At 37.8% G+C, this 25,272-nt stretch overlaps 2 protein-coding genes across 3 annotated transcripts in view; both read right to left on the bottom strand.

The window, feature by feature from the left end:
- Nucleotides 1-6,380, bottom strand: part of csrnp2 (cysteine-serine-rich nuclear protein 2) — a 23,914-nt gene extending 17,534 nt beyond the window's left edge. The window contains exon 1 of the mRNA XM_052090771.1: nt 5,816-6,380. The gene's annotated coding sequence lies outside the window, so the exon portion shown is untranslated. The remainder of the gene's footprint in view (nt 1-5,815) is intronic.
- A 2,842-nt stretch (nt 6,381-9,222) lies between these two features.
- On the bottom strand, nt 9,223-24,351 carry tfcp2 (transcription factor CP2). Of its 2 annotated transcripts, none has more exons than XM_052091664.1 (17): nt 24,032-24,351; nt 23,434-23,643; nt 22,358-22,509; nt 20,574-20,650; nt 20,315-20,420; nt 19,866-19,972; nt 18,391-18,543; nt 18,129-18,239; nt 17,831-17,919; nt 15,783-15,831; nt 14,623-14,664; nt 14,233-14,326; nt 13,900-13,990; nt 12,295-12,401; nt 11,201-11,343; nt 10,787-10,838; nt 9,223-10,680 (listed from the first exon to the last, which is right to left on the bottom strand). In XM_052091664.1, the coding sequence occupies exons 2-17, from the start codon at nt 23,553-23,555 to the stop codon at nt 10,643-10,645; spliced, it is 1,533 nt and encodes a 510-aa protein (XP_051947624.1). In that variant the 5' UTR covers nt 23,556-23,643; nt 24,032-24,351; the 3' UTR covers nt 9,223-10,642. The 2 variants fall into 2 exon arrangements, with proteins under 2 accessions (XP_051947624.1, XP_051947625.1); XM_052091665.1 differs by having other exon boundaries at nt 23,434-23,639.
- Nucleotides 24,352-25,272: the final 921 nt, after the last annotated feature.

Below are 25,272 nucleotides of genomic sequence, written 5' to 3'. Positions count from 1 at the left end.
AAGCAAAACAAGGGAGACCTGGCACAGAGCATCAAAAACATGCAAGAACTAACAAGGGAAACAAGGAAACTAAAGGGCTTAAATACACAAATGGAACAGACAAGGGAATAAGGAACACCTGGGGAAATAATCAGGGAAAGAGAACTAATCAGGGGAAAACCAATCATAAAATGAAACTACAAAGGACTACAAAAACCAAACAGGAAACAGGAACTAAACTAAAATTCAAAATAACAGCACAAAAACAAAAGACAACAGAGAACATGACAGCCCCCATTCCACTCCTTGTGATGTCTATTACTTTCTGACATTTTCCAACAATTTTATTTATATAATCTGACCATGTTAATTTTGTGTCAAATAAGATTCCTAAGAATCTAAAAACTTTCACCCAGTTTAATGTTCTTTCATACATTTTTAGGTTAATTCCTGGGAGAATAATTTTCCTTGAGACAACTACTGGATTTGTCTTTCCTACTGAGAATTTAAATGCCCATTCATATGCCATACCTTTCTACCTTTATTATTGCTTCTTGTATCTTTCTATTTATATGTAGAATGTTCCTTCCACTTTTCCAAACTGCCCCATCATCTGCAAAAAGAGATCATCCTATATCTGGTTGAACTTGGGAAAAAACACAATTAATCATTATAGAAAACATTAACGGACTTATTACACTTCCTTGTGGACTGTGGAATCCAATTTTCTATTTCTATTTGATATTTCATTTCCTACCCTTACCTGAATATTCCTATTTCCCATAAAAACCTTTATACACTTGAAAATTATTCCTCCTATATTCATCATTTTTAGTTTTATCAGAAGACCCTTTTTCCACATCATGTCATATGCTTTTTCAACATAAAAAAGTACCACTATATTTATCTGTGCTTTTCTAATATCATCTTCCATTGTTCCTCTTCCTTTTCTAAATCCACTCTGGTATTTTGTTATTAGTCCTCTCTTTTCTAAAGAATATGGTAACCTTTCTGTGACCATCCTTTCCATAATTTTTTATATATATTCGATGTAATCGAGACCTATAATTAGTGTGCTTAGATGGATCCTTCCCAGGCTTCCTAATAGGAATCTTTCCATGCCTTTGGAAGCCTACCTTCCTCCCATACTCTATTATATAGTGTCAACAGTTTTCTCATTGCCCCATCCTTAAGATGTCTCAGCATTAATACCCTATTTGATCCTTCCTTGGTGATATATGAGTATTATTGATTTACAGTACTTAAAGCTCTTTTCATAAAGAGTAAATAGAAAGTTGATTGGCTGATCTTCCATTTCCCCACTCCTTTCCAGTATTTTTAAATATTTTCTCTTTGTTATTTCTCTCCTGCTCCTTCCTTCTTCCTGGAGAAGTATCTGGACCAATGCTTTTACCAACATTTCTGCTTTGTCTGTAACTGCTACTTCACCTTGTACTTCTAATACTGGATACTCCCATTCCTTTCTATTACCCCACATTCTCTTGATCATATTTCACACTTCTTCTACTGGAGTTGATGTTCCTATCTCATTGCAAAAACTTTGCCAGCTTCTTCTCTTAGCTTGTCTTATTGTTTTCCTCACTACTGCTTGGGCTCTCTGGTATTCAATTAATTGTGTATAATTATCTGTTCTCTTAAGATTTCTAAAAGCTCTATTTCTGTCTCTTATCACCTTGCTACACTTGTCAGTCCACCATGGAACAGCTTTCCTTTTCATTTTCCCTTTACTTTTTGGTATTGTTTCTGATGCTGCCTCTAGGATTCTTTTACAAAGTTTCTCATTTAATTTCTCAATATCTTGCTTTTCACCAATTACTGTCACTCTTTCTTCACATATTCTCTCAAATTCAATCCAATCTGCTTTTTCATAAATCCACCTTCCCCTCCTTGTGTAGCAATCTTATCTGTGTCAATATCCATTGTTGTGACTATTGGGTAATGATCACTCCCTATGCTATTTTCTAATTAAATGTTCTAACCAAATTATTAGACACTAATGTTAAATCCAGCACTGATTCCAATCCAGTATAAACATCTAACCTAGTCCCCCTCCCATCGTTAAGACATACCAGTTCCTTTTTCTCTATTAAATTTTCTTTCCATTTGCATCTATGTTCCTACCTCCCCAAAGTGTAGTATATGCATTTAAGTCCCCACACCATATTACTCTTTGACTTTCTTGTCTTTGTACTTCCAACAATCTGTCTAACTCTAATATTTTACACAGATTATAATAATTTATAATCACCATCTCCTGTTCCCTGCACCACATTTCCACCACAACATATTTTTGATCTTTTCCCTTTCCCAGTACTCTATAGGGTGTTTCTTGTTTAATAAATGTTGCACATCCCCCACTATTCCCTTCTTCCCTATCACTTCTAATTACTATATACCCTTGTAAAACAAAATTCATATAATGTTTCAACCATGTCTCTTGGACACAAATGACATCTGGCTTTATTAGTAATCCTTCGATAAAATGCTTAAACTCTTGACCATTTGCTATTAGAGATCTTGCATTGAAGTATTACTATCATAAATAATTAATATCCACATGATTCTTGACTGGATCTTATCTGGAGTTCATCTCTTACTTCTTCCCATGTTAACCCTTCCATTCCTAGGTGATGTATTGCTGCTATGACTATCAATAAAAAAATTTGAATTTTAGATTCCCAGCTGTACTGTTTATAACTCGTGGAATTTGACCAACTTTCTCTTTTCAATTAATATATCTTCCCTTGTTACTCTAAAGATCCAGCTAATCTAGGGAAATATCAGCTTCTTCTTGCAACTTTTTCAAATAACGTTAAAACTGCAAAAACTTCATATTACCAGACCAAGATCAACAGCACCACAGACACTCGTAGCTTGTTTAGAACATTCAACACACTTCTCTGCCCTCCCCTCCACCACCTGACACATCACTGACAGCAGATATATTCGCCACATTTTTTACTAATAAGGTTACAGCCATCAGCAATACATTCACTGCACCACACCCTGTCAAACACTTGGCTCCTGTATGCGACTCTTCTTTCCCTATGTTCTCTCCTTTAACTGACACTGAGGTCTCTAAACTCCTCCTCTCCAACCACCCCACAACCTGTTCCCTTGACCCCATTCCATCACACCTTCTCCAGGCCATCTCTCCGTCCATACTACCGGCACTTACACACATAATTAACACATCCCTTCTTGCAGGCACTTTTCACACTACATTTAAGCAGGCTCGAGTAACCCCACTGCTGAAAAAACCTGCACTTAACCCCACACAGATAGAACACTACAGACCAGTCTCTCTCATCCCATTCATGGCAAAAACACTTGAAAGGGCAGTTTTCAATCAGATCTCCGCCTATCTCTCACAGAACAAGCTGCTGGATGACAATCAGTCAGGCTTCAAAAGTGGACACTCCACTGAGACTGCCCTGCTGGCTGTCACTGAGTCGTTGAGACAGGTGAAAGCTGAATCCAGATCATCTGTTCTGATTCTGCTGCCTTTACACAGTCAACCATCAGATCCTACTCTTTCAGTTTCTCTCGTATTTCCTTCCACGTTTGATATAATTCTTTGCACATTCAATATTATTCCTTTACGTTACTTTAAATTTCATCCATGTAAGTGGTACCCCAGAAATAACACCTCTTTGTTCCCCGTTTCTACCTTTTTCTCCTACTTTGGTTTGTACTAACCACTTTAATTCTGGTTGTTTCCTTAAGTTTAAGAGCTTTATTTGCCTGTTCTTCTTTGTTACATCCCACTAACAAATTTCCATCAGATAGTACTTTTGCTAAATCTATATTTCCAATAGATTTATTTATCATCTTTGTCAATTTTAATGGATTAATTATACTTACCCCAAATTGATCGCTAAACTTTAATATTTTTCTCACTGTTCATCTGGTTCTTCTAAAACACTTCTATCCTTCCTTTTTTCCCTTGTTTAGTTCTAGTAGTAGGTATTATGTACGTTGTGACAAAATTGATTTATGGCCCTGATTTATGGCTTAATTGCTGTACATTTGACCTTTCCCTCCGCCCTCTCCCTCCCTCGGGCAGTTGTACATGCTGTAATATGATGTGTCTGTTCTGATACCCCCATATGTGTATTTAAAAGAGTAGAAAGATTATTAATCTTTAATGGAAAACTGAGATGACAAAAAAAGTAGTATTACGTTTAAAATGTGTTTAAATGATGTCTTTAATGGGGTTTAATGCTTGGTGAAAAACCTGTTTTGTTTTTTAAACTTTTGACAAAGAGAAGAAAATGTGTTTTTTAAACATTAGGTTGTCTAACACATCACTAGCATTGTCACTTTAAAGATGCTGAACAAAAACATAAAATGTATTTAAAAATTGTATTTCAACAAAGAGCATTTTAAATAGCATAAATTGTAAAATGCAGCACAAAATCTACCGTTTAAAATCCTTTCATGAACTCATTCAGCGATAAGGGATGTAAGTAAGACGATGTTTAACATTAACCTAGCAAACAGGATATATTTTCTAAAAACATAATATATAATTTTAACTATATAAGACAGAAATCTTACACGACTCCGTTTAAAGTCCTTTCACGATCTCATCCAAAATGACAATGGCGTAAGATCAGTTGACAAGCCCCTCCGCGGGGTGGGGCTTAACCCCTCCCAGTGTTTGTGTGTTTTAAAGCATTATTTAAGCGTTTAAATGTATTTAACGAAAACTTTGAAATTTTGTTTTAAAAAATGTATCAAGTTGGCAAATACAGCAAAGGCACTCTAAAATTATAAAAACTTTAACAACATTCACTAGAAAATACAGTATTTTGGCAAACAGGTTTATTTTATATAGAATTCTGACGAAATATCTTTAATACAAAAGTTTGTTACATTTTTTTATTTTTAACCATGAGATCGCTGCCAGCTGGCACCCATTTACTTGCATTACAAGGACCTGACAGAGCTCTATCTTCTTCTAAAAATCTTCCTTTGTGTTTGACTGACGAAAGACAGTCATACACATCTGGGTTGGTATCAGGGTAAGTGAATAATGAGTCGTTTTTTGGTGAACAATTCCTTTAAAGCAAAATGGCAGAAACGAAAGCAATAACTAAGAAAGGCAAGTTTAACAAACAAACAAAAAATGCCCAGTGCCTTAATTCAGCACTACTTGCAGAGCTCGTGACATATTGGCCTATTTGGGGTGGAAAGACAAAGCATGACTACAGACAACACATCAGCCTGTTTGGCTGGTCTGCACTGACATAGCCCATCCTAGACATATGCCACACATGCATCAAGCCTCTTTTCTCTTTTACTGACAAACCTTGCATTGGTGACTTTGCAATTTATCTCATTCATTGAGTGCATCCATTGAGCACTTCCTATGCAAATCGACCAGCTGAGAATTTAAAAGGGTCTGACAATGCAGGAAGTGGATGGATTACTACAATGTGACGTCAGACCTTACATTACAGTGTCCATGTTACACATATTGCATGCTGCTACATTTAATTATGAAAGAAATTAACAAAAATGTGTAATTACACAATAACAACACGTCAATCGTTAATACTACACTGTAATAACGAGAATAAATGTGCTGTAATGCAAAGGGTGACCCAGTATGTTTGAGATGACACATCACATATGATTTACCCCATGATTTTAATATTCTTTACTGGAGTAGACACACATAGTCTTGTGACAGAGCAGAAAATGGCATGCTGTGTTGTAACCGGTCTACTGATCAAACCATTTTCACTCGTAGGCTAAGATATAGGGATAGGCAAGCAAAACTGAAACGAAAACCATTTCATAGCCTTACCTTGGGTAGAAATGTAGAGCCTTTAAATCGTTCTTTCGGTACTTCCTGTGTTTGAATGATAGCCTTGTCTTTGTAGATTCAGTCTATTTCAGCTTCAGACTTCCACAAGGTTACAAGATGACAGACAAAAGCGACTTCAGCCCATGGAAATGGTCAGATCATTGAGAAAATAGCAGTTTATTCACGAAGATATAGTGATATCTGATGTGGCGTAACATTTAAGCATCGTAAACAATGGATATTAGTATTGGCATGGACTAAAAATTGTGATTTTGTGAATGAAAAAGCCTTTGCGAGTATTTAACGTCGCAGGCAAGCTCTTTAAAGTCAAAAACGGGGCAGACGAAGGCAGACAAGGACCTCATGCACTAAAGAAACTAAAATCCCGGCGTGGATGAATGATACGATAGATGCAGATAAAACAGCTGATCCTTTAAAATGCCTGCATTCAAAAAGATCAGAGTCGAGCCGTCGGGGAATTTTCCCCCTTCGGATAGGTGATTGTGTTCTGCGCTATGTTTTGACAAATCGCAACGTTGTATTTCCACCCCGAAGGTAAGAAAAAATAAAAATGTGCAGTATTTTTCGGCTCCGAGGACCCTGTGGGCCTCTCTTCTGCCCCGGTTTGTTACAATGTAACAATAGAGTAAGGAATGCTGCACGGGATCCATATATACTCATTATGACGTCACCGACACGCCGTAGTACAGGATGCCGGGAAATGTAGTCTTGCGAAACATATGTGAACAATAGAACACTCGTTTGTAACCTTGGCAGGAAAACGGATGTTGTTTCTCTGAGGTATTATTTTGGGGACAGGGCTTGTACTACAATAAATGGCAACTGTTTCATTAAAGGATAATGTATGAATGTTATGCTAGGCTTGGTGGGCCTAGTTTAGACATGGTGCTTGCTTCGTTTTTTTTACATTTTGGTTTCCATGGAAACTAAATGGGGTCGTTCCAAAACTGCATTCAAGCACTATTAGCAAGAGGTTGGAAATATAAAATGATATTAAGAGCTCAAAACATAGTTGGAAAAATCTGACAAGAACATGGTGGGTTACATTTCGCCCAAAATATATTTTTTCTTTCTTCTTTTCCTTTTTTAAATTTTTTATTGTGCATAGTGACATTACATGACACTTCTTATTATGCCCATGCTTGAATTCTCATACAGGCACAATTCTCACTAATGTAATGCAAGAAAAATAAATTAAATTAACTACTGCAAAAAACAAAAAATACCTATATAATTTATATGAAATTTTCAATTGTTATATTTACATGACATGGTGTTAGTTTTTGTACCATCTCAAAATGTATGTTGATTTAAATCATACCCAGGACGGCGGCGACACGCGGCGCATGTGGTAGGGCATCCAGGCCATCACCAACTACAGGACAACATCAGTTGCCTGTGACAAAGATGCCTCTCTTCCAGATGCACTGAACGAATTCTACGCTAGGTTTGAAGAACAGAACGACGTGGTGGAGAGGAAGACCACCCCTCCTCACAATGACCAGGTTCTCTGTCTTACCATGGCTGTTGTGAGGAAAACTCTACGTAGAGTCAACCCAAGGAAGACTGCTGGACCAGACAACATTCCTGGCAGAGTGCTCAGAGGATGTGCAGACCAACTGGCAGATGTTCTTACCGACATCTTCAACATCTCTCTGAGCAGCGCCGTCGTTCCAACGTGCTTCAAGGCCACCACCATCGTCCCCATGCCAAAGAAGTCTTCAGTGTCCTGCCTCAACGACTACCGTCCCGTCGCACTCACACCCATCATCATGAAGTGCTTCGAGAGGCTCGTCATGCGGCACATTAAGACCCAGCTGCCCCCTGCACTAGACCCACTGCAGTTCGCGTATCGTCCAAACCGTTCAATAGACGACGCCATCGCCACCACCCTCCATCTGGCCCTCACCCACCAAGATAAAAAGGACACATACGTTCGAATGCTGTTCATAGATTTCAGCTCAGCATTCAACATGATAATTCCTCAGCACCTGATTGGAAAGATGAACCTGCTGGGCCTGGACACCTCCCTCTGCAACTGGATCCTGGACTTCCTGACTGGGAGACCTCAGTCAATCCGGATCGGGAACAGCATCTCCACCACCACCACACTGAGCACTGGGGCCCCCCAGGGCTGTGTGCTCAGTCCACTGCTGTTCACTCTGCTGACTCACGACTGTGCAGCAATGCACAGCTCGAACCACATCATTAAGTTCGCCGATGACACAACCGTGGTGGGTCTCATCAGCAAGAACGACGAGTCAGCATACAGAGAGGAGGTGCAGCGACTAACGGACTGGTGTATAGCCAACAACCTGTCTCTGAATGTGGATGAAACAAAAGAGATGGTTGTTGACTTTTGGAGAGCACAGAGTGACCGCTCTTCACTGAACATCGACGGCATCACCTGGCAGAGAACCTCACCTGGTCCCTCAACACCAGCTCTATTACCAAGAAAGCCCAGCAGCGTCTCTACTTTCTTCGAAGGCTGAGGAAAGCACATCTCCCACCCCCCATCCTCACTACATTCTATAGAAGGACTATTGATAGCATCCTGAGCAGCTGCATCACTGCCTGGTTTGGCACTTGCACCGTTTTGGAGCGCAAAGCCCTGCAGAGGATAGTGAGTACAGCTGAGAAGATCATCAGTGTTTCTCTTCCCTCCATCAAAGACATTTACACAAAACACTGCATTCGCAAAGCAACCAGCATTGTGGACGAACCCACACACCCCTCACACAAACTCTTCACCCTCCTGCCGTCTGGCAAGAGAGGTACCGAAGCGGCCAGACTGTGTAAAAGCTTCTTCCCCCAAGCCATCAGGCTCCTCAATACTCAGAGACTGGATTGACACACACACACACACACGCGTGTCCAGAGTTGCCCTTTAATAATTGTCACTTTATACCTGGCTGTTACCTCAATAACTGCTATGTGCATAGAACACTATCTCATAGTATGTTATGTTTACATTTGGCATTTTAGAAACTGTCATCTTTTTGCACTACTGTGCACTGGTCGGCGCTGCTCTGTCTCTCACTGTGCCTATTGTCCTGTTAATTTGTAGTAATTTATTGTACTGTCCCGTACTTTTTGCACACGTTTGCACGTGCACTTTATATAGGTATGTTATTTAGTCTGTGTAGTCTCGTGTGGTTCTGTGTTTGTCCTATGTTGTTTTATGTAGCACCATGGTCCTGGAGGAATGTTGTCTCGTTACACTGTGTACTGTACTAACTGTATATGGTTGAATGACAATAAAAACCACTATTGATACAGATTTCCCAATCCAATTAGATTAAAATAGACCCCCAAAATTATCCCTGGGTTGTTTTAGAAGACAAAAAGATAGTGTAGCATTTAAAACAAAACAGCCTTTTTCATGGTAAGTAATTTTAATCATTGCAATGTCATAGTAAAGGGTCACAACAGACAATATCTCACAATTTTACCATCTAGGTCTGGTTTGCGTCTAGCACTAACCACAGCTACCTTCTCTCATGCAGTGCAATGTATTCTACCCTTTACCCCAACTGAAGGATTAGTAGATCAGTGGTCATATCCAAAAGGAAACATGATTTCTCTCTTTTATACCATAAAATAATGCTCTTGGTAAATCCAACATTTGTAAAATCTATTCTAGTATATGCAACAATGAAAAACTGGGGGTGAATATTAAGCACAATCTTAAAAAAAAGAAAGAAAAAAACTAAAATGCACATATATATAATGCCCACAGCTGCCAACATTCATCTCCTGCCTGTAAAATAATGTGCGTTTGTGGCAGCACCTGAAGAATCATCAGGAATCAAGGCTACAGAACCTCATATTATGCCTCTACAGTCAATCTGAGTTGGTATTTCCAATTAGCACAAACCACAGCCTGCATAAGCCTTAGGAAATCAACTATCTTACAAAGAAAATCAAAGTCTCATGCAGCAATGCTTTCGTCAAGCTGCTTGATGTGAAAACATCTAATTAAGAAAGCAAAAATAAAATATCAAGTTCCGAATTCATTTGTTTGCTCTCTCATAATGCATGTGATCTTATTGAGTTTTGAGATTGTATGTTTAACTGTTTCTTTACAAAAGGGATGGCAGAACATGAAAACAGAACTGCATATCATGTGTGTGGTTAACTTCAATTTTTGTTTTCCTTTGAAGGAGAAAATGCTGTTTGAAGACATTGATATTCGTTAATAGACGATTTCATGATCTGCCTGGAAATCTCTGGGCCTACTGTAGATCACTGTCTGTCATTGGTGAGTCCCTCATCTGTGACTTAATCTTTCCTGTTTTACAGTGTTGTTTATCTATAAAGAGTGTGCTCATTAAGGCATATGGACACAACACATCACATGGGACTCAAACTCAGGGGAAATACATCCAGGCAGAAGACAACACCACCAAATAATACTGTATTTAATGCCAGCCAGCCTCTCTTTTTGAGGTGGTAAGGCCCAAGTACATTATAAACATGAGACAATCATTTTTACTCCCTTTAAAAAGATGAACAAAGCAAACCAATGCTAAATTAAAGTTTGTAAAATAGGAAATCTGTGATTTTATGCAATTGGAAATGGGAAGGGGGCAGTTTTGGGGGAAAAGGCAGCACACACTCCATGGACACAATACAGTAAAGGTTTCAAAATGGGTCAGATGTCTCTTTCCTTTTCCATGATCGTCTCCATTACTATTCTGAGCAAAGCGATCATCAGCACAGTCCAGGAAGTATGGAGGGTAAAGGCTGTGGGTTGAATCTTAAGAATAACACAGGGGTATGTTCACTCCCCCACATCTTTTGTTTTCACTTCAAAATTATGTGATAGCCATCATTTGTTTCAGCTGCAAATTAAATTAAAGAGTCCACGTTACACAACAAAGGTTACTGGAAACAAATATATCTGGGTTGAAACTTCTCAATGTTTTAAAATGATGGGCTTGCACATACCTTTCATTGTGTCCAGGACAAAACACATCTCATCTTGAAAGTTCTGAATCATCTGTTAGAATGGGAACGTAGTCATTTAGAATAAAAAATGCCTTCAAAGAAAACAATTATAAAACATTCCTATGAACTTTCTTCAGGGAAGACAGCAAATGTAATTTGATGCAAATACATCAATGGCTGTGAGGGACCGTCACAGCAATTGGCCAACAAAGGATACATTTAAGTAAATTTAACCGTAAAGAAATCTTTGCCATACTTATAAAGTGAAGGGTATGTTTGCTGCTTGCTTAATCAGGTTAAAAAAGGTTAAATTGCACATTTACTTTGTGTTTATAGAAATCAATACAAATCCTAGTAACTGAAAAGCCTAAAATTAAAGGAAAACACAAAAAGAAAGACAGTACAAAAGCTAACCTCATCACTGACTAGCACATGGATACCAGTGGGTCCCTGCTTGAAGATCTGACTGATCTGGCGTGGAGAGATGCTGAAGAGCTGAGCCAACTTTTCCGTCAGTTCCACAGCAGTTAACTCCTCCAGATAGATGGCGTGATACACTAGGATGGAGAAAATGGAAAAAAACAGAGATAAGAGACATAGAACAACAAATAATAACACAAAACTAATATTAATCAAAAACCTCTTAACCTAACATTTTTCATTGTCTGGTGATCCAGTCAGCTCCTGTCCAACATCACTTCACACAAAAAGGAATAGTTCCCTCATCCCAGATGTGTATGACTTTCTTTCTTCTACTGAACACATAAAAAGATTTTTAGAAGATTTCTGAGCTCTGTACAATGCAGCGCAATTGAATAGTGACCAGAACTTTGAAGGTCCAAAAAGCATACAAAGGTAGCATAAACGTAATACACACGAATCCAGGGGTTAAATCCATGTCATCTGAAGTGATATGATAATTAATCATTTAGATGTGGGTAAGAAACAGATAAATATTTAGGTCCTATTTTAATACAAATCCTCCTCCCTGTCCAGTAGGTGGCGATATGCAAAAAGAATGCGAATCGCAAAAAACAAAAGAAGAATGTGAAAGTGGAGATTTATAGTAAAAAATTACTTAAATCTTGATCTGATTCTCACCCACACCTATCATATCGCCTCAGAAGACATGGATTTAACCACTGGAGTCGTATAGATTATTTTTATGCTGTCTTTATATGCTTTTTGGAACCTTCAAAGTTCTGGCAATTCACTTGCATTATATGGACCTACAGAGCTGAAATATTCTTCTAAAAATCTTTGTTTGTGTTCAGCAGAAGAAAGAAAGCCGTACACATCTGGGATGGCATGAGGGTGAATAAATGAGGAGAACTATCCGTTTAATATTCTTTTCAATTTCAATCAGAAATACGTCACATTGCAGAAGTTAAACAACATATAACGTCTGCAATCTGATGTATTTCTGAGCAACATTTGTTCCTTATGAATAACTGTTCTTATTTTGGTCAATGTATAACACGTTGCGTGTTTAAGGTTCAATCACACACCAAAGAAGGTGTTGCCGGTTCCGTCTCCGTTCTCATGTTTCTGCTGTTGTTCACGAGTCTGCTGGGACTCTTGGCACACATAAATAGTAAGCCTTGGACGAACCACCCTGTACAGGAATATGCATATAAACAATTACTATGACCAAACAGTTATACATTATGCAACCAATACCTAGACCAACAAACACTAATGTTAAAAAGAAAAACGAACCAACATGGAGTGAAATGATGCTTAAAGTTAGACTGTCTATATTTAAACACACATGTACAAACACCGACAGAAACAAACACAAGAGATCACATACTAGAACATATATTAGACGTTGGCCTATATGTGTTTTCAATGGACGATGCCGATAACAATATCTTTAAAGCAGGGTGCCAACTGCTGATGTTGCCTTGTTTCAAATCACTGATAATTACACTTTAAAGTAAATGTAAATATAATAACTTTATTCTCTATGTCTCTACATGTTTTCCATGTTGCAGAGCAACTGGTCTCAGTTATAAACAAAAAGCGCATCTTTAACTCACAATAACTTAATTCTGAATAGCCTCCAGTCAGGCTCACATTAAATTGTAAGAAATGTCTTAATTTTTTTGAATGTTGTTAACACACATTAACTAACTTCTGAAAGATGAAGCTTATCCCTTTATAACAGAAGCAGCCTTTGATTTAGCTTTAACAAACTTGTCATATTCCTTGCTGTGTCGAGCTTCAGAGTGAGTAATCAACTTAGTTATGTTAAAAAGTTTAAACGGTAGTTTCACCTCGTTAAATTCGAGCAGTACAAAGTTACACCAGTTATAGGCACATTTTTCAACATGTATCAGCTGCTTTTAATCAACTGTATAATCTCCGATAGGGAAGATAATTGCTTATATCAGCCGATATCATTGTTTTGCGATACATTGGTCCAGCTCTACTTATTTTGTCACAATATTTACAGAAAATTATAAAAATATAAAAATGGACAAAATACTAATATTCTAACTATCATTTCATTAAGCTGTCATTTGATGCTGGTACTGGCAGAAGGCCATATCTGTTAATTGGCCTATGATGATAATCTCAAAATAGCCAAATATCTGCAGATTAATCGGCCTGTACGATATACAGTCTTAGGCACATAAGATGCTTCACAAAAACATTTGTCTTAAGATGGTTATTTCAGCTTTAGTGTCAATAGGAAAAATACATTTTACAGTCCAAAACTATCTTTTTGCAATTAGAATAGAAGAACAGGGAGCCCTGCAACAGATGCCATGGCCCCCACAAAGCCACCTTCTGAATATCGAGTCAGTCTGGGATTACACGAAGAGAGCCTAAATAAATAGATGAACTATGGCGAATTCTCCAAGAACATTGGAACATCCTATCTGCAAACAACAAGAAAAACTGTGTCCAGGTGTACCAAGGAGAAATGGTGCTGTTTTGAAGGCAAAAGCGGTCAACACCAAATATTGATTTTCCTTTTTCGATGTTTACTGGACATTGTATGATGTTAATGTATAACTGAAAACTATTTATGGCATTATTTTTTTAAGAAATCCTCACTATGACTCTATACATTTACAGTACATTAAAACAGAAAAGAAACCTACCGTCCTTTCAATGCATTAAATAGCCGAATACCATCAGCAGGGCCACAGATCTGAATCACATCCTCCCGTGTTAGTTTGAGCAGGTCAGCCCCTGAGAGAAGTCCCAAGACAATCAACACGCGGTACATTTCAATCTATACAATAGGTAATATGGTGTTAAGAGGCATATTACAGTTTCTTCTACATGTAATGAGATTGTCTTTACATTGGAGAGCATGTATTATCAGAATGAGATTAATGCAAGACTGGTGTGGTTGCCGGGTGACAAAAGCTTGGATGTGAGAGCTGTATGGAATGTGATGCACACTTATGCGAGCCCGATCGTCCCTTTACCCGAGAAGTTTGTGAAGAGACGGCAGAATGGTGAAAAACGGTTTCTATGGAGCCACTGCTGTGCTTCCTGTGGCGTTGCCGTGGGCAACAGATTCTGTTTGTTCAGGGGCAAAGAGAAAGGACAAAATAGGCCTTAGCACACCGACCATAAACTGATCATAATTCTTCTTTTTCCATTGAACAGTTGTTCCACTTTGAGTTCAGACAGACACCCTCAAACTGTCTGGGCTGAGCTGAACCCACCTTAAGTTCAATTAGGCCTGACATTTTTGTTACCCCTTATCAACAGACTTAATACAACTTTAAAAAAAAAACTTTACACCAACCAAGTTTTACCTTTTAGTAAATAAACATTTCAACATATTCATATTAGCAAATAAATTCATGTACCTGATTGCTTTCACTGTCTCTTCTAAGTAGATGGCACGACAACTGTAAGGCAGAACGTCTCTCAGTTTTAAAATCTCAGAGTTTCCTTGAGTGTATTAATCATCTTGTCATTAGGAAGCATGTGGAGACTAAGGGGGGCGTGTTACGAACGGATTGGTAAAACCTCACTTAACATCAGCCGATAAACTTTACAGCGATCATTTTATGTTTTAGAGTCTTAAGCAATTTCAACACATTTCAAAGAAGCATGATCACATCAAAATTGAGTTGTTAAAAAGCAACAAACCATCAGACATTAAAGGGGCAGTTCACACAAAAATGAAAATTCTGTTATCATTCACTCACTCTTATGTTGTTCTAAACCATATGCTTTTCGGTCATCATGTGGAACACACAAGGAGATGTTTCATTGCATATTTTTTCTTTACAGTGAAAGTGAATTGTGACTGAGGCGGTCATTCTGCGTAGCATCTTAAGTGAATTTTCATTTTTGGGTGCACTATTCCTTGTTTTGCCCAAAGTTGAGTCAGGTATTTTAGTGTAATCAACCTTTAAGTTCATTTAAAGCTAAATTGTCAGATTTTTTTTATACATCCAATTTGATTTAGGTTCTAACAAAATACAGTTATTAGAACAAATTGCTACAATGGGTAACATGTTCTCTGATATGTCAATGAACACGCACAAGCAACAAAGAAAGCAGTGGGAAAAGAGTGAGAAAAAGGGTCTTTAATGCTCTACTGCAGTTTTGTATTTGACATTAGCTACTAACATGTACATGGATGTAAAGAAAGCATGGAGCATGGCTTACACAGACACACAATGCTGAAGAGCAGATGACCGGATAGTTTTATCAGATATGAAGTACTAAATCCCACACAAATACAGATGGAACAGTTATCAAATATATTGTTCAAAAGAGAGAATGCAGAATTTAAAAACACCATTAAAGAAAGAGAAAGAACCCCACAGAAATATGTGTGGGTGAATGCATTTACTTGCAAGTGCTGATCTAATATCAGTTTTGATATTAGTATGAATATGGACAGATTGGTGCTGATCCAAGAATGGGACTGCAACACTTTTATGAAAGTTACTAAATACTAGTGACAGCATAGTGATTTGCATGGACCAATGAGAGGGGCAGGGAAAACACTTACATCTGCTAACAGTGCAACAGGCTCCGGTTGGTGATTGGGTGAACCATTTCTAGAAGTTGCAGGACAAAAAGATGATTTACAAATGAAAGCCATGAGACTTTAAAGATGCTGTATGTGATTTTGGCTGTTCTGGAACTTCCACCAGACTAGCCGTTGAGTAAGCCACGCCCCCTCTTTCCAAAACCCCACAATTCAAAGACATGCACAAACACATTAGAGACCACTGTGTTGGAGCAGATGGAGGGGGGAGGTCCCCCTAAGCATTATGCAATCTGACCATGAGTGTTTTACGGGAGCAGGACATCGTACCGGCACTTATACGTGAATATATGGGCTGCCCCATGAATGTGCACAACGATTGACAGGCATAATGTTTTTGTTTTGGCTAAACAAACGATCTGACTGCGGCCCGTGGACATCTTTTCCCCTGCGGTTTACTCAAATTGATGTGATATTTCTTGGCATTTATTTAAGTGATATCTGAAAGGTATTAGAGATTTTATATAACATTTAAAAAAAAATAATCACTTACAGCACCTTTAAGTGGCCATACATTATGGCACAAAATCACAGAATTCTGAAGCCAAATATTATTCAGGGTTTCAAAAGTATTCCTGACATTTGAAATTACTAGGGCAGTCAGTCTAATACACTTTTTAATTGCGATTAATCGCTAAATAGTTAAGACTTGCCGTGCTTCTGATGTAATTAAAATGTGCCTTACATAGGCTGAAAATACTTGATTTCTATCAAAAGTCCCATCTGGGCATTTCTGTACATCAAATAGCTTTAAGAGGAATTTTCTTTCACTGCGTTCCAAACGTACTTTGGAGGGGGAACGATTTTGGCCTCCATGTTGAAGGGTCGATCCAAACCGAAGGGCTCATAAATTGCTGCTTCGAAGGGCCCTTTGAAACGTGCATTTCCGTAGGGTTCAACAGATGGACACTTTTCTGCCAAGCGGACCAGAACCGGAGCATATAATATACAAATATGGTGTAATATTAGTGTAAATTAATCCATCTGAAACTGCAGTCTGTTTCTATAAACAAAAACATGTGACATCCCTTCATCCATTTATTTTTTTTAATCATGCTTTTTTTATGACATGCGTTTTTTGCCGGAAGCTTCACTTTTCTGGATAAACAGTTCGCAACAGTTTTAAGTCACGTCTGAAATCTCATCTCTTTAAACTGGTCTTTGAGTCTGACAAATTAAATGTAGGACACAGTTTTGGTTTGTGAATGTGGTCATTTTGAAAATGTATTATTGTGAAGCACTTTGGTCAACTGGTTGTTTTAAATGCAATATAAAATAGAGCTGAGAGTAATGCGTAAATGCTGTTAATTTAAATATATATTTTACATGTTCTGCATGGTTCACAGTAGATTAGTGCTCTGCTCTGTCATCTAATACAACATGAATGATTCTCAGTGTCTGGAGTTTTTAGAGGATGAGCTGTCAAATTTATTTAAAATACGCAGCTCGTCCACAGTAAGATTGCAGCCATTAGCAGTTTAATAAACCACACTAGGACATGTCATGATTTTAATTTGATTAATAGTCCGTTTCAGTGTACAAGGAGTATCAGAGATTTGTCTTTTGTCAGTCATACTGCGCACTGGTACCGGAAAGAGTTGGTGCTCAGTACTAGCTGTACTGCAGAAACACTGGTATCGTTACATCTTTTTTATTTTAGCATCAACTTATTACCGAAGTACAGGTACTTTTGACAACACTAGCGCATAGAGTCAAAGATCGATCTTGGGATTTAAGAATTGATATCCAGATCGTTCAAATGAAGATCTAAATGCTTTGGAAAATCTATATTTTTGCCCACGACTATTCAGAACTACAAATAACCACAATATTTTATATTTACATCAGAATTTCCATGACTTTTCCAGGTCTGAAAACAACATTTATTACATTTTCTGATATTTTAGGCATACCATGACCATGGGAACCCTGTTTATCAGCTCAATGCAATTTATTTGTAAATACTGTCTAAATTCATTGTGAAATATTTGTAAGGAGAAGCTACCTACCCTTCAGTCACAGGAAAGCTGTTGTGGGTGCTGTTGAAACCTGGTGATGGGGAGTTGTTGACGTATGAAATCTCAGGCCATGGAGAGCACTGAATAAATTAAACATGCATCAAATATCACCATATACCAAAAATGAAGTTATGGAACATTTAAGTTTAAAGCATATGAAAAACTTTAAAAGTATTTGGTCCCTCAAAAAAATAGTCTTCACAGTTAATCAATTATATTTCAAGATCATTTATTCATTTAATTTAGACCTTCATTTCAAACCCATGGTTTCTGTGGGCAGGTCACATACCTCGGTGAGAATAGTGGTTTCATATGAAGGCTGGTATTTCTCCTTTTCTTGTGGTGCACGTTTCTCCATTTTTTCTCTGTCTGTCTTCTGTTTTCTGTCTGCACCCTTAGGCTAAAATACAGCATAATGAGTATCAGGAACATATTATCTTGGAAAATCCTGTATCGTTTGTAAAATGAAGCTGTACTTGAGAAACAGCACTTGAATTGAAAGAGTATGAATGCCATATTGTTAATGTTTATCAGCTGTGGTCTCAGCCCACCTTAAAAACTTTGATTTGGCAGCTGGCGGAATGCAGGTGTTCAGTGTATTCTCCGGCCTCGTTCTCCTTGAAAGTGTCGATCTGCACACGAAATGGCACTCCTTTCTCTCCTCCATGCTTGCGCATAGTGAACTCTGTGCTGATACAGTGCACCTGAACAAGTGCGAAGATGATGCAATGATATTAGGAAAACACCCTGTACAATTTCTTCCACACTGTACAATTTCCTCATATTTGACTGACTTTTTTAGAGGTTGTGGTTAAAGTGTACTCACTGAGCACTTTATTAGGAACACCTGTACACATACTTATTCATGTAATTATCTAATCAGTCAATCATGTGGCAGCAGTGTAATGCATAAAATCATTCAGATACAGGTCAGGAGCTTCAGTTAATCTTCACATTAACCATCAGAATGGGGAAAAATGTGATCTCAGTGACTTGGACCGTGGCATGATTGTTGGTGCCAGACGGGCTGGTTTGAGTATTTCTGTAACTGCTTATCTCCTGGGATTTTCACACACAAGAGTCTTTAGAGTTCACTCAGAATGGTGCCAAAAAACAAAAAGCATCCAGGGAGCGGCAGTTCTGCAGACGGAAACGCCTTGTTGATGAGAAGTGTCAACGGAGAATGGCCAGACTGGTTCTAGCTGACAGAAAGCCAAAACCAGACATGCCAAACCTTGAGGCGGATGGGCTACAACAGCAGAAGCCCATGTCTGGCACTTTATTAGGACCATAGTTTTCCTAATAAAGTGCTCAGTGAGCGTAACTTTAAAAGATACCATGTGATATTTCTTGAAATGTACTTCTATCTAGATGTTTACATTTCTTGAAGGAATTAAGAGTGGCGCTTGCCTGAGTAGATTTAGTTGTATATCAGTGACTAAATATAAAGGACACAGAGACAGAGGGCCTGGGTAGCTCAGCGAGAATTGATGCTGACTACCACCCCTGGAGTCGTGAGTTCGAATCCAGGGTGTGCTGAGTGACTCCAGCCAGGTCTCCTAAGCAACCAAATTGGACCGGTTGCTAGGGAGGGAAGAGTCACACGGGGTAACCTCCTCATGGTGCGATTAGTGGTTCTCGCTCGTGGTAAGATGCGCGTGGATCGCGGAGAACAGCATGAGCCTCCACATGCTGAGAGTCTCCGCGGTGTCATGCACAATGAGCCACGTGATAAGATGCGTGGATTGACGGTCTCAGAAGTGGAGGCAACTGAGACTTGTCCTCCACCACCCAGATTAAGGTGAATAACCACGCCACCACGATGATCTACTAAATAGTGGGAATTGGGCATTCCAAAAGGGGATAAGAATTTATATACAAAAAAAGAACACCGAGATTAAATTATATGTTGGGATTTTCAAAGTAAAAAATAACTTCAAGGCTCCACGGACTGCGATTTAGGTCAGTACAAAAATCTGTGCCTGGGAAAGTCGTTCTTGAGATCAAGAAGAGTTGTTTATGATACCTGAATAAACACAGAGGTCCTCTTTGAGGGGTCCCAGAGGAACTCCACTGTGTTGAGCTGTGTAGGGTTTGCTCTGGGATCAACCACCCCCACCGACATCGGGATATCTGGGAAGGATTTCAGAGCAAGCATGTTATCAATCTCAAATACATTTCTGCTTTCACACAAAGCCAGGTGGTTGTTTTTTTCTGTCATTTACTATGGTTGCTTGTCAGACAGTGTAATTTGTCAGTGAGATCTTGAGTAAAAGCCAAGATAGACATGCAATATCAACATTCTTATATATTTTTTGGCCAAAATTGTACAGTGTACATCGGACATAACAACTTACCATGCATGTTAGTAATATATTATAGAGTGTAAAATATGTACTATCAAAGGACTATATTATTACACCACTGGGAGATTTTTATAATTAACTTTTAAAAGAGGTGGCTAATAGTATTTACCTAAATCAAGGATTCTGTCTCCCGGTCTGTTCCAGCGCCATCCCTCCAACTGCTGGTGTTCAGTGTACTGAAGACGACGGTCATGAAACACAACACGGATGATGCTCTGCCGGCAGTGACCACAAGAAAAACAGCGGTTGAGATAAGCCAAAGCTATGATTCATCAAACACTCTTCAAATATAATACAATGGCAGACAGTTTCCTCAAACATGGATTAAAGTTGAAGTGAAAGTGGAGGAACAGACAACAAATCCTCACCTTAACCATTTTGCTATTGATCTCAGGAAGCTCTCCCATTTTCCGATTGTCTAGCATTCGAATCTCATAAGACTGTCCTGATGCCAAAAGGAACATAAATTGCAGTTTTTAAACAAGTTTTATGAGATCTTACATATCAATGTGTTTACTGTGCTTATTACTAGGGATGGGACGATATACGATATGAGGTTCACAATTCAATATAATCAATTCAACATAATAACACTTAAATGACAAAAGAAAAAAAAAACTAACACACAATATACAAATGCTCAAAAGAGTTTCTCATATACATTTCTCTATAAGAAAAGATAACAAACAAATAAACTTTCAAAAATAGTGGGCTACATTCAAGCTGATCAAGTGCAAAACAAGCACTTGATCAGTGAATATTAAATGTTTTATAATTTGTTTATCATCATTAGAATCACATTTCACATTTTGCTCTGTTTAAAAATATACAAATTCTACATTCTATAATGATATTAGCTATCAATGTTTGAAATAATGTGTACAATTTAAATGTAATAACATTGAGTATCCATTCATTTGTATAACAAGCGCTAAAACGTTTAAGGTCACTTAAAGATATCAACGAGCGTGTCAATCACACACAGTTTTCCGGTTTATTAACAAGAGGTAAGTCCCTCGGCATCTGTGCTATGTGATATGAAAAATAATATAGCGAGTATTGACGCTGACTACCACCCCTGGAGTTGCGAGTTCAAATCCAGGGTGTGCTGAGTGACTCCAGCCAGGTCTCCTAAGCAACCAAATAAAAAATTGAGAAAAGGGGAAATAATTTTAAAAAAAATTATAATAATTATATATATATTTTTTTTTTCTTTTAAACTTTTTATCTGACTTTAAAGAACAGAAAGGAGATTTCTGACACATTATTCAATGAAAGTGGAGTGCGGGAACTCATCTTTGATGGACACACATTACAGGTAAGAAATGGTCCGTTTTAATTTCAAACCACTTTTTAATAAAACAGGGAAATTACCAGGTATTCCAGTACTTAAATTTCATAACACTAAATTTAGTCAGCTTTAAGTACCTTGGACTCAGTATAGGTAAAAATCAAGCAATGAGAGACTATGATGTTTGACGGGTCATTTCATTTATGATCACATGGACAGAAAACAATGTTGCAAATATTTAAATATCGAGTTGTTACTCAATATGGTCCGTCAAATTTATGTTTGATATACTTTGAAATTCAATATATCTTCCCAACCTTACTTGTTACGCTTCCCTTTGGACAAGGTACAGAATAGCATATGGAAGCAACCTATCTAAACAGAAGGGTCAGAAGCCTTCACATAGTTTGTAAAACATGTAAAAGCACTTTACATAGAAAAACAAATGTAGGGTGGGATTTGATCATGAAACAGGGTCTCTACAGTAGGGGTTAAAAAAATAAAAGAGTGCATGGTGAAATCAGCCAAAAGAAAAAGTAATTTCAGAAGTTATTACTTTTTGATGAAAGATTACAAAGGCAATAATTTTTTCTTCTGAATAACTTCCACCAATAAATGGTACACAATAAGACCAGAAATGTGTATTAAGGAAGTATATAGGGTAAATTTTGATAGAAATAAAATCTCATTCCGACTTAAAAAAAAAGAAAGAAAACCAAATTCACAAACTGTTAACATCCTGTAAATAACGATTTGCACTTGGTTGATGAGCTCAAAGTATAAGAGGATGCCACAGCTATTCCAAACACTTTAGAATTCAAAGTTAGTTTAGATGTTTTTCAGCCAGTGTGTTGAACACACCTTGATTGAGGTAGGTGAGCGTCTCATCATGTAGTTTGACAGCAGGAGAGGTGGCGGCACACAATACATACTGGAAGGGAAGGATCTTATTGTCACTTTCTGGAGGCAAGTTAGACTCCTCCTGCTTGAAGATGGGAAGAGCTAGCACATCACTGAAAAACAATGAGAGAGAAAGAAACTAAAACATTTATTGGTTTGAAAACAATGCTGTAGGTTTTTTGTACTTGTTTACAATTCTGGACATGGATGATTCATCGAAGATACAACATCCATTTGTGTGTGAGATGTCATGCAACAACTAAGCAGACACATCAGGTGCACAGAGTGCATTTCAAACACTATTCAAACATCTAAGAGCACAACATCACACAGATGGCAAAGCAGGACTGGAACATGTGCTTTACAGCAGACTGTGATTCCGTTACCTGGAGACCAATTAAAGCTGCCATGCATAGTGAAACTAACTCCCTCTCAACATAAGAATTCATTTCATTTTAACCACTTAAATCACACCGATAATTTTGAGAAATTTTGCAGATAAATGCAAATGGGGCAAAGAAAAAGAATAAGCCATTTGAGGTCATGTTATAAAAAACTTGAACATGTCACTATGACCCTATACTGGTATATTTTAAAAACACCAATATCTCATAAGACACCTCATCAAAGCCTAGAAATATAACAACACATGCACACTCAGGCCTGTACTTTACTAAATGTTTCCTTTTGCTTAGTGCACAAGATAGTCATGTAGCCAAATACATGATACAGCATGTGCCTCTCTGGAAGGTTAGATTGTGTATAAAAACTCATCAGGACATTAAAACTGCCTAAAATGACATAATGACTTCGGTAGGAGTTAAAACAGACAGACCAACCAGGCAAAAGAGATATCAAAAAAATTTAAACATTGCTTTTAACCATAATAAGCAACACACACAGTATTGAAAAAAGCCATAAGTCAATGATTGACATTTATCATGCATCACAAGTCTCGGAATACTCAAAAAATAATCTTTCATCACTTAAACATTCAAAATAATAGCAAATGATCACAAGTGAGCACCTAAACTCACCTCATGCTGTAAGCACCAGCTCCAAGCTCTTGCCCGATTCCTGACAGACTAGCATCAAAGTCCTGGACCAGACCAGACTCGATCACCTCATCGGCCAGAGGTAGTTTCAAAGCCCAAGCCATGACTTTAAAATCTTAAATCAAGAGAACTTAAAAAAAAATAAAAAAATAAAAACTCCTTTTGGGTTTAGGGATGATCACTGACACCTGTCTACAGACATAGTTGGGGGGGGGGGATTTAAAAAAAAAAACATTAATTAGCAACACGTTTATTATTTTTTTTTTCAAGTATATTATTAGATTGAAGTGTATTACATGGAATAGACCATTAATTAATTTATGCAGTTTTCCTAGAGAAACACAATTTTTAATTCTGGACAGATCTGTAAAGTATATACATGATTTAATATATATGTAATATATAAATACAAATGAACCTCAAGGCAGAATAATTCAGAATAAAACCATATACTGATCACATTATAGAAATCAGATGGCGAACATACGTAAACATGTTAAAGTGCAGTGACATTTTAAACAGGTTATTGAAAATAAAGGTGTCATTTCATCATAGATGTCATAAAAATAGTATAATTTACCTCAGCAGGCAGCAGGTAGATAAATAGTGTGGTTAAGTTCATCGTTTCACGCCATTTTTTCATCCGTCGTCCTTCTTTTGGCAAGATAACTTCGTTTTGCTCGAAAGAAGACGTTTAAATTCTGAAAACGGTCGCGAAAAAAGGTGACAACGCAGCGAAAATTCTTAGAAAAAATACTAAGATGAGGGTGCAATGAAGGGTGAGTAAATAAAGTCTTTATGTATTATATTACATGTTTGTTTATCTCTTCTACTCAGTGGAAATTGCCGTAATATCCGCAGAAGTCTTTCTCCATAAAGAGCTGGAGCAGTGAGCAGTTCAAGCGGACTAGCGGCCTCTATCGCCCTGGCGCACTGTTATCATTTGACCGCCAAAATAATACAGTTAAAGGGATAGTTCATCCAAAATGAAATGTATCTCGTTATTTACTCACCCTCATACCATCCCAGATGTGTATGACTTTCTTTCTTCTCCTGAACACAAATAATGATTTTTAGAAATTAAAAAATCTGCTCTGTAGGTCCATAAAATGCAAGTGAATAGGCCTAGTGATCAGACCTTTGTAGCTCCAAAAATCACATAAATGATTTATAAAAGTAATCTATGTGACTCCAGTGGTTAAATATATATCTTCAAAAGTGATATGATTATTGTGGGTGAGAAGAAAAACATCTGTTTTGTTTTTACTCTAATTCTCCACTTTCACTTTTAGATGTGAACGTGAAACTTAACAGAAAAAATTACTTAAATAATTATATTTTTCTCATCCAAACCTATCACATCGCTTCTGAAGATATAAATATAACCATTGGAGTCTTAGGATTACTTTTATGTTTCCTTTATGTGATTTTTGGAGCTACAATTTTCTAGCCACAATTTACTTGCATTAAAAGGACCTACAGCCCTGCTGGAAAAAACAGCATAGACCAGCTACCAGCAAGACCAGCATATGTTGTGTTTTGGTGCTGGTATGCTGGTGACCAGCATGGGATGCTGGTATGCTGGTGACCAGCATGGGATGCTGGTATGCTGATGCTGGTATGCTGGTGACCAGCATGGGATGCTGGTGTGCTGGTATGCAAGCTGTATGCATTTATTAAATGCATCCCATGCTGGTCACACCAGCACCAACATTGGATGCTGGTTATAAACATTGGAAACTATGCAGGTCAACAGTAATAGATGTTAAGGATGGTAGCCTGTTCACCAGGATGGAATGCTGGACAGCTACATTGAATTTT

This window comes from Xyrauchen texanus, chromosome 25 (assembly GCF_025860055.1).
Source record: "Xyrauchen texanus isolate HMW12.3.18 chromosome 25, RBS_HiC_50CHRs, whole genome shotgun sequence".
Classification (NCBI taxonomy): domain Eukaryota; kingdom Metazoa; phylum Chordata; class Actinopteri; order Cypriniformes; family Catostomidae; genus Xyrauchen; species Xyrauchen texanus.
This window is presented reverse-complemented; position numbering and strand designations above follow the sequence as displayed.

What these genes read in the sequence shown, in the direction of transcription:
- tfcp2 (XM_052091664.1), bottom strand. Translation starts at nt 23,555, where the DNA reads ATGGCTTGGGCTTTGAAACTACCTCTGGCCGATGAGGTGATCGAGTCT. An exon ending in GCCAAATCAAAGTTTTTAAG is followed by an intron (nt 18,240 to 18,390) that starts GTGGGCTGAGAC and finishes GCTGTATTTTAG; the next exon opens with CCTAAGGGTGCAGACAGAAA. An exon ending in CTGTTGCACTGTTAGCAGAT is followed by an intron (nt 14,665 to 15,782) that starts GTAAGTGTTTTC and finishes TCTGCCTTACAG; the next exon opens with TTGTCGTGCCATCTACTTAG.